Source organism: Centroberyx gerrardi, chromosome 15, assembly GCF_048128805.1.
Source record: "Centroberyx gerrardi isolate f3 chromosome 15, fCenGer3.hap1.cur.20231027, whole genome shotgun sequence".
Lineage (NCBI taxonomy): Eukaryota > Metazoa > Chordata > Actinopteri > Beryciformes > Berycidae > Centroberyx > Centroberyx gerrardi.
The window spans coordinates 27659949-27669948 of NC_136011.1; the positions used below are offsets into that span (position 1 = coordinate 27659949).

The 10000-nt window shown below is 45.2% G+C and overlaps 1 protein-coding gene across 1 annotated transcript in view; it reads right to left on the minus strand.

Annotated features, from left to right (window-relative positions):
- arfgef3 (ARFGEF family member 3) overlaps nucleotides 1-10000 on the minus strand; it is a 67163-nt gene that overhangs the window by 15539 nt on the left and 41624 nt on the right. Inside the window, exons 24-32 of the mRNA XM_078288644.1 lie at nucleotides 8512-8645; nucleotides 7862-8007; nucleotides 6782-6961; nucleotides 5655-5796; nucleotides 4171-4293; nucleotides 3937-4040; nucleotides 2733-2877; nucleotides 1378-1506; nucleotides 868-1044 (exon numbers count right to left, since the gene is read on the minus strand). Of these exons, the coding sequence (XP_078144770.1) occupies nucleotides 868-1044; nucleotides 1378-1506; nucleotides 2733-2877; nucleotides 3937-4040; nucleotides 4171-4293; nucleotides 5655-5796; nucleotides 6782-6961; nucleotides 7862-8007; nucleotides 8512-8645 (1280 nt within the window). The remainder of the gene's footprint in view (nucleotides 1-867; nucleotides 1045-1377; nucleotides 1507-2732; nucleotides 2878-3936; nucleotides 4041-4170; nucleotides 4294-5654; nucleotides 5797-6781; nucleotides 6962-7861; nucleotides 8008-8511; nucleotides 8646-10000) is intronic.

Below are 10000 nucleotides of genomic sequence, written 5' to 3' on the forward strand. Positions count from 1 at the left end.
GTTGTGAATATTCTATGTTAATTGTGCAAAGTCTTGAACAATGTCCCTCCCTCCCTCCCTCCCTCCCTCCCTCCCTCCTTCCTTCCTTCCTTCCTTCCATTCCTCCTTCTCTCCTTCCCTTCCTCTCTCCATCTCTCTGTGTTATGTCTGATGCACTCTGCTTGAAAATCAGTTGAAAAAAAGTGGGAGAAATCTGTTTCCCCACCAAGGAAGAATTAGGTGGAGACAGAGTTGTGACCAAGTCAACTCTGCTCGAGTCCAAGTCAGTCTCAAGCCTCAAGTCAAGTCCCAAGTCTAAATATAGATTACCAAGTCAAGTCCATGTCATTAATGTCAAGTCTCAAGTCTAAATGTAGAACAGCAAGTCAAGTCAGAACAAATCAAGAGTCCAGTATCAATTTAATATCTTAAAGAAAACTAAATATCTAGGACTTTTCAATGCAATATGGTTTTAATAGGATAAAAACTTGGTAAGAGCATCAAAAACTTGGTAAGAGCATCATGAGTTTGATTTCTATAATCAGTTTCAACTTCAATAAATTCAATCATTCCATACAAATTCAGAAAACAGAATTTAAATTCAGTCGTCTGCTGGAACAAATCTCATCACTTTCAATCTAAGTCATTTACACAAACACAAGATCTCAAGTCAAGACTTTAGAAACCTTTTCAAGTCATCAAAGTACAAGTCAGAGTCGAGTCCCAAGTCACCAGAACCCAAGTCAAGTCAAGTCTCAAGTCTTCTCTTCATGCATCAAGTCAAGTCTCAAGCTATTAAAACTGTGACTCGAGTCTGACTTGAGTCACACATGTTTTGAGACACACAACATGAACACACAAACACACACATTTCCTGCCGTCTGTCACCTGAATGTATGAAGCTGTTGACGTGCTCCACCACCAGCTCACAGCACAGGCCGATGGCGTGTTTGAAGTTGGCCGCCGCCACGTCCCAGTAGGAGTGGTCGCCGTGGCTACGCTGCAGCCACAGTGACATCACAGGAAGTAGCAGCTGGATGACCGAGAAGATGGCAAACCCCGGTCCTGGAGGAAGGCGGGGGGGGGGGGGGGGAGGGGGGGGGTTAGGGGACGTGTTTGTCCATATACGTAATTTTCAATTCATTTCCAATGATATATATACTGGAATATATACTGCATACTGTTGCTGTTTAGATATAAAAGATGCACTTTAGGATATAAGAGCAGGGAAAGACAAGAGCTGTCTGCAGCAGCATGAAGTTAACCATAAATGGTAAATGCATGGAAGGAAAGGAAGGGAAGGCAATGGCTGGTATGAGAGGAAGATTGTAAGCTCTACTAAAGAAATGGGGCTATATTTACGGATATATACAGTGTGTGTGTGTGTGTGTGTGTTACCTGGTACAGCGGTGACCTCTCTCAGCAGTGTGAACAGCAGCTCCAGGGTTGGAGGTTGGTGTTGGCGAGGACAGTTTGACACTGCCGCTGTCAGCTGCTCCAGCAACAATATCCACACCTGGATTAGACCTGGAAGACAGAATATAACACAGTACTGGGTTAGAGAGGTGTGTGTGTGTGTGTGTGTGTGTGTGTGTGTGTGTGTGTGTGGAGAGAGGACAGGATAGCAAAGGGGAACAGAGGAGACAAAAGAAAAGGCAAGTGAGTACAGAGAGTAAAGAGTGAGAGGAGAAGAACCAAAGTGGAGGAGAAGAGAGGAGAGGAGAGGAGACAAGGTGAGAAAACAAGAGGAGAGGAGAGGAGAGGAGATGAGAAAACAAGAGGAGAGGAGAGGAGAGGAAAGGAGAGGAGAGGAGGAGGAGAGGAGATGAGAAAACAAGAGGAGAGAGGAGAGGAGAGGAAAGGAGAGGAGACAAGGTGAGAAAACAAGAGGAGAGGAGAGGAGAGGAAAGGAGAGGAGAGGAGAGGAGAGGAAAGGAGAGGAGAGGAGAGGAGACAAGGTGAGAAAACAAGAGGAGAGGAGAGGAGAGGAGAGGAGAAAACAAGAGGAGAGGAGAGGAAAGGAGAGGAGACAAGGTAAGAAAACAAGAGGAGAGGAGAGGAGAGGAGAGGAGACAAGGTGAGAAAACAAGAGGAGAGGAGAGGAGAGGAGAGGAGACAAGGTGAGAAAACAAGAGGAGAGGAGAGGAGAGGAGAGGAGACAAGGTGAGAAAACAAGAGGAGAGGAGAGGAGAGGAGAGGAAAGGAGAGGAGAGGAGAGGAGAGGAAAGGAGAGGAGAGGAGAGGAGACAAGGTGAGAAAACAAGAGGAGAGGAGAGGAAAGGAGAGGAGACAAGGTAAGAAAACAAGAGGAGAGGAGAGGAGAGGAGAGGAGACAAGGTGAGAAAACAAGAGGAGAGGAGAGGAGAGGAGAGGAGACAAGGTGATAAAACAAGAGGAGAGGAGAGGAGAGGAGAGGAGGAGGAGGAGGATGAGGGGGAGGAGAGGAGAGGAGAGGAGAGGAGAGGAGAGGAGAGGAGAGGAGAGGAGAGGAGAGGAGAGGAGAGGAGAGGAGAGGAGACAAGGTGAGAAAACAAGAGGAGAGGAGAGGAGAGGAGAGGAGACAAGGTGATAAAACAAGAGGAGAGGAGAGGAGAGGAGAGGAGAGGAGACAAGGTGAGAAAACAAGAGGAGAGGAGAGGAGAGGAGAGGAGAGGAGGAGGAGGAGGATGAGGGGGAGGAGAGGAGAGGAGAGGAGCAGTGAGGAGTAAAGTGCAGAATAAAGAGCCGAACAGAAACAGAGAGGTCGACTCCACCTGTGTCATCATCAAACTCCTGCAGGACGCAGTCCATGCCGTCCTCGCTGCTGATGGAGCGCTCCTGCGATCTCATTGGCAGGCTGGCGAGCCGCGCCCCCAGGAACACCGGCTTGGACGGCATCTTGTAGATCTTAGCCAGCAGCTGTCAGTCAAACACAACATGGCTTCATCCAGTCATCCAGGGAAGAAGGAAAGAAATGCTTGCAAACACGCTAACTTCGGCTGCTGCCATGAATTTTTGAAACTATACAGAGATTTAGATTTAGAATGGGTTACAGTCCAGGAAATTACTCAGCACATAAATATAATGTTTTCATGATCCTGAATTTGGATTTTTCCATTTTCATGCTACGGCAGTGGTACGCCGTTCATAATCAAAAATTTTACGCAAAATGTTGACTGAATATGTACTATGTGTAGCTTGTTACACTGTACTCTGCCAGTCTGTGGGAACATCTGGAGGTACAGCCAGATACTGGGACATGCACACCAGGTATTGGAGTTTGGTTGTTGTCATCGTTTTATTTTTTTTAGTGCAACATGAAACAAAGCTAAAAGCTATTCATTTTTATGAAACCCTTGTTTTGCTACAGATGAAGCAACAGCGGAAAAAAAAATCTAACTTAAGTTTACTATTCCAATAGTTCATAACCTCCTTCGAGTCACCATTCTGGGGACTGATTTAATGCCGCTTTTCCACCGCATGGTACCATATCACCTGGTACCTGGTATGTTTTTTTGGTAGCACCTCCGTCGAGGTTCCAAGCGAGCTGAGGCGATACCAAAAGGTGACGTGAAAACACTGCAGACTGCTGATTGGTCAGAGAGAATCGTCATCATTGCCGGCAGCGATAGCGGGGATTTTAAAGCAGGCTAAAAGCTGTTGTAATTTTGGCTCTACGACTGTTAATATGTCACTTTATTAAGTTTAAATATTTTTTCAGGCGAGAACGTAACCATGTAGATTCCCAATATGTGGTCAGTTTATCCAAATAACACCTGTTTGTAAATCTGCTGCGACGTTTTCGGAGATTTGGGACCAGGACCGTTCCGCAGAGACGCAATGCATTTTGGGGCGGTTGAGTTAATGTGCGGGGGAGTCGAGGCGAGGCGAGGCGAGTTGAGCCGGTACCATCCGGTGGAAAAGCGGCTTAAGTGTAACACCCAGCATGTAAAGGCTGTCCTGCAGAATGGTTCCTACCTGCGAACATTTGCGGAGGTAGTCGAGGGCCGGCAGGCAGAGGTCAGTGGAGCTGTAACCCGACGCATGGACACAGTCTCCTATCTCCTTATAGTCCACCTCTCCTAATACACACAGACAGCCTTAGGGACAATCACTCACCCAAGAAAATGTGACATAATACATACATATACAGTACATACATGTAAAATAAAAAGAAGTGTGCACGTGCGTACGAGCGTGAGCGAGACCGACCTAAGCCTTTGACGAACTTCATGAGGCACATGATGTAGTCGGTGGCTGCGTTGGCGAAAACCTGGATGTTGTCTGTGCTGATGAAAGCCTCAAAGACGTCAAACACCGGAGCCTGGGACTTTCCTGCAGGGGAGGAGGGAGGGAGGGAGGGAGGGAGGGAGGGAGGAAAGGAGGGAGGGAGGAAAGGAGAGAGAAGGGAGGAAAGGAGGGAGAAGGGAGGAAAGGAGGGAGAAGGGAGGAAAGGCATGGAGGAAGGAAGGGAGAGGGGAATGAAATGAGGGGGAAGGGAGGAAGGAACGGAGGATGGAGGGGAGGGAGGGAGAAACGAGGAAGTAAGAAAGTGAGGAAGGAAGGAAGGAAGGAAGGAAAGGAAGAAAGGATGGAGAAGGGAGGAAAGAAGGGAAGAAAGGAAGAAAGGCAGGGAGGAAGGAAGGGAGAGGGGAATGAAATGAGGGGGAAGGGAGGAAGGAACGGAGGATGGAGGGGAGGGAGGGAGAAACGAGGAAGTAAGCAAGTGAGGAAGGAAGGAAGGAAGGAAGGAAAGGAAGAAAGGAGGGAGAAGGGAGGGAAGAAGGGAAGAAAGGAAGAAAGGCAGGGAGGAAGGAAGGGAGAGGGGAATGAAATGAGGGGGAAGGGAGGAAGGAACGGAGGATGGAGGGGAGGGAGGGAGAAACGAGGAAGTAAGCAAGTGAGGAAGGAAGGAAGGAAGGAAGGAAAGGAAGAAAGGAGGGAGAAGGGAGGGAAGAAGGGCAGAAAGGAGAGAGAAGGGAGGAAAGAAGCGAAGAAAGGAAGGAAGGGAGGTAGGAAGGCAGGGAGGAAGGAAGGGGGGGATGAAAGGAGGGGGGAGGGAGGAAGGAAGGCAGGAAGGAGGGAAAGGAAGGAAGGGAGGAAAGGAGGGAAAAATGAAGAAAGGAAGGAACCAAGGCAGGAAGGAAGGGGGAATGAAAGGAGGGAGAAGGAAGGAAGGAAGGACAGAAGGAAGAGAGAAAGGAAGGGAGGAGGTGCGGAAGGAGGTAGGAGGAAGGAAGGAAGGAAGGAAGGATAAAAACAAAGAATGAAAACAAGCAAGCAAGAAAGAGAAACAAAGAAAAATCAAATTGAAATACAATTTTTACTATTACTATCATATAACTATAATATTTCTACAGATTACATAGAAGTAGACCGACTTGTGGTGAAATTCTTTTATAATCCCCATGGTTTCTGCTCAATCTTATTTCAATTTTATAAGAACAAATAAACTGAACTCTAAATGAAGTGTTTTCCATAAAGAGAGTCCCAGAATGAAATCATCCACCATAAAAAAAAACACTCACATCTAATCTTACAACATGAATGGCAGCAACAAATTACAGCAAACGACGGTAACTTTCTAAAAGACAGCAGGTAACTCAAGTCCTTGATTGACACAATTCTGGTAAATCTTCTTCCAAACTGTGTGTGCAGTGTTTTGGGGCGCAGAGCGTGTCGGGTGTCAGCCGTACCCATGGAGTATTCTCCCAGCAGGTAGTCCTTGGTGTCGGTCTTGTTGCCGTGGACGGTCCTCAGAGCGCTGAACAGCGGCCTCCACCCGGACAGGATCTGAGGGGAGCACATCTCCACCAGCTCCCCTATCGACGTTATCACCTGGACAGACGGAGGGAGAGACATTTACAAACAGCAGGGTGGCAAATCAAAGGCGATAGGCCCTTGGTGCCTTGGAATAATTACCGTAAACAAATGAGAGCATGGTGGAGATGATTGGTCGCCTCCATCTCACACCAAAATTAAGACCACAGTTCACATAAACCCCCCCCCCTCCCCATCTTTACTGAAGAGGATCAACATGCTGGAAGTGATTTCTCCATTAGATGTCAGGCTTTACACAGGTTTGGGCTTTGGGTGTTTAGCTAGTCTTTAAAGGTGCTACAGCATTACTGTAAATTACTGTAAACAAATGAGAGCATGGTGGAGACGACAGCTAGTTCTAGTGTTTCTCCACATTAAAACTCCATTTCCCATCAGCCCCGTTGCTTCCCGCCCCCCCCTCCCCTTCCCTGAAGAGGATCAACATTCTGGAAGTGATTTCTCCATCTTCCTTTCCCTCCTTCCACCATCTGCTGCCAGAAACTCTTTCAGCTTTAGCTCCGTTTGCTCTGGAAGAACAGAACCTCTTCCTGTTTTGTGCCGTAAAGCGATCCAGCAGATTTCCCTCCAGATCCACCAGGTGGAGAAACTATGGAGGATGCAGAGTAGAGGCTGAGAGAGGCTGACCACTGATGCTCTGGTTTGTTTACGGTAATTATACTAATGTCTCAAAATGAATGTGGTGATGACTTATTGATGTTAAAATGCTACAGGCAGCACCTTTAACAGTAATTTACTTTCAATCCAATCAGTTCACAATGTACTAGTAATTCATTTGTTAATGATAGACAACATTTATTATCAAATATGTTTTAATAAATTGGATATCACCATTGTTTGGATATACATTTTTCAAGAAAATGTTATTGATTGAGTGATTGAGATAAGGTATCTATGCTTAAGTGTCTGTATCACAGACTCTGCGTACGTGTGTGTGCATATGCATCTTTGTGTGTGTGTGTGTGTGTGTGTGTGTGTGTCTCACCTGGTCCTGCACGTCCTCGTCACACAGCTCCAGCTGCATGATGTGCTCGAAGGGCCTGAACAGCGCCTCGTTAAAGTGGAAGTGGGGAAGCTCGGCCCAGCTGGTCAGCACCTCCGTCAGAACGTCATGGATGAAGGAAACGGCCTTCTGGGATACGTGGCGCTCCTTGTGGCACGCCGCCTGGGGAAGCAGAAACAGAAAGAGCACATTAACTGTAATCTATTTTGAACACATTCTTCACATATAACATATTTTAATATTTATTTTCTATATATTTAACATCAATTTTACAGTATCTCTAATTTTGAGCATACCCTTAACATATAATGTTGCTTTATCACCTATTTTGAACATATTCTTAAGAAATAACATATTCCTAATATTAACTTTACTATGTAATTTTCTTTCATTGCTGACAACTCAGAGTTGATGGGAGCATGTACTGAAAGAGGACTGAAATATTTCCTTCATGTAGAAGTGCCGAGTGCTATTTCAATTAAATATTACTCCCAAGAGAGCAGCAGTGCTAATCTAGAAAGTTAAAAGGGTAACTCACGAGAAAAACTCAAGGAAAGAGGAAGAGGAGGAGAAGAAAGAGCAAGAGAACAGGAAAGAAGAGTAAGAAGAGATAGAGAAGAAGGTAAAAAGAGGAGTAATTTCTAGATCATACTTAACATACTGAATGCATTACTCTCATCGATTTATTATTTTCAAATGAGAGAATCTGTTACATTATTCTGTGGCAGATGCACTGCGTTGTGATGCAGCTGTTGCATGCGCTGGATTCATTCTACTCACGCAGTGATTATGCAAACAAAAAACTAAAACGAATGTTGTTTGACATCATTTTTTTTGCAAGCTCTCTATGATGTTTCCATGACGAAAACATTTCATCGGTGGATTAAAGTTGCAATGAAAATTCAGGTTGGGATATTTGAATCAAAAACCACAACTGATCCGTTTAATTTCAAGGCGTCTGAGTCCTGGGATCCTCTGCACATCGTTAAGTGCACTACAGATAAGTAGACTGACAGAAGGATGAGGAAGGAGTCGAGGGTGGTCCGGGCCGCGGTTCCCTACCTCCACCAGGTGCGGCGCCACCACGCTCCAGGCCCGCATCATGTGCAGCAGAGGGCGACTCCTGTTCCTGACGATCCGCAGCATGGCCTCGCCCAGACGGAACAGATGGAGCGCACTGCGGCGGTCCAGCGTCGACTTGGCCTCACCTGCACACACACACTCTGATGATTTCTTATCTTATTTAAGTCTTTATGTAATCTGATGTTAGTTTCTTCAATTTTTGACATTATGTGTTAATGTAGTCAGTCATTCAGTAAGGGATTTTAAGTGTGTGTGTGTGTGTGTGTGTGTTCTTGTTCTTCCATCAGTATGAGGACCAAATGGCCTCACAAGAACAGAAATATGAAGAAAATCCTCCAAAGTGAAAACATTTTGCCGCTCCTCACTTCTTGAAGGGGCCAGTTTAGGATTAGGGCTTGGTTTTAGGGTCAAGATTAGAATCACAAATTTAAGGTTAAGGTTAATTTAGGGTTAAGACTTGGATTTAAGATTAAGATTAGAATTAGGATTAGATTTAGTTTTGGGTAAGGGTAAAGGTTAGTGTTAGGAGTTAGGGAATGAGTGTAGTCAATAAAGGTCCTCACGTACAGTAATACAAACGTGTGTGTATGTGTGTGTGTGTGTGTGTGTGTGTGTGTGTGTGTGTGTACCTGGCATGGCCAGTGAGTAGTCTCCTGTCTCAGTAACAGAGTCAAACAGCTGAGACTGGGAGGCTTTCCTCAGCTGCTGCAGGAAGCCCACCAGACCCACCAGGTTCAGCTTAGTGGCCGCCTCCTCGAACAACCTGGTGAAACACACACACACACACACACACACACACACACACACACAGATATACACACATACAATGTATGTCGTTGCATTAATGTGAGCATCAGTAAACTGCTAAAATCATCAACATACCAGAAAACCACCACTGATAATAAAAAGCAGACTGACTTTATGGACACATAAAAAGTTTGTGGGAACTATAGTGGGACAAAAAACTTCCCTCATGTTTCTGGCTGTGGGAATCAGTACTGAACACAGTAAAAGTTCATTACTACAGTGGGTGGTCGCAGCCCAAAACTTAGAGAAACAGGCTCTGGACTGGAAGGTCGCTGGTTCAAGGAAAATCTGGGTGGGGAAAATTATAAGTAATAAGTAATGCTCTGCAAGTTCTCATTTTCTCACTTCAGAGATAACGCTAGTCGCCTACCATCACTCAGCATAGTGAATGCTAAAGTGTTATCATGGAGCCACTGGGAAGCTCCCAGGTAGTGAGGGTGTGAGCTGTGAAGCAGGGCGGTGCTGCGAAACACCATGCCTGCTCAGCAAAAACCCTCCCTGGATAAGTAAAGCTTAAAAAACACACACAGGGAACATTCCCCTGGCAAAGGAATAACAGATCTCCAGGCTGAAATTCAGTGGCATTGCCCTTTAAGCCGCGTATTTGTGGGGCAACCATGTGAAGCGGTGTATTTACTATGTTCTGGCACTACTGTTGGCTTGTAAATGTGTTCAGTCCATCTGTTCCAAAAGATCAGAGGGAATGGTTTTTTTTTCTTCGCTCCTAAAAGCAGCCTAGATCACTGGTTACATAAGGGATGATCCGTGGAATAAACACACACACACTCCATACTTACTACAGCAGTGTGTGTGTGTGTGTGTGTGTGTGTCAAACTCCAGTTGAGAACTACTGAGAGCTACAGTAGGATTACCACTAACTCTGTGCTGCTCCTGCCATCTGGTGGTTATTGTAAAATAGACACAGACGTGATGTACAGTGTGTTTACTGTGTTTACATGCAGGCTGCAACTGGTTCATCTACCATCTATAATAATGATATGACAATCATAATAATTTTAGACATTTTAACTTATTTTTTAAGACCTTTTTAATGCCACCTTGAATTGAATTTAACCAATTTCAGACCAATTTAAAAACTAACAAACAAACAAATTACTACAACTATTACTACTACTACTACTACTACTACTACTGCTACTACTACTGCTACTACTACTGCTACTATTGCTGCTACTACTACTACTACTACTGCTACTACTACTGCTACTACTACTACTACTACTGCTACTACTACTGCTACTACTACTGCTACTACTACTGCTACTACTACTGCTACTACTACTACTACTA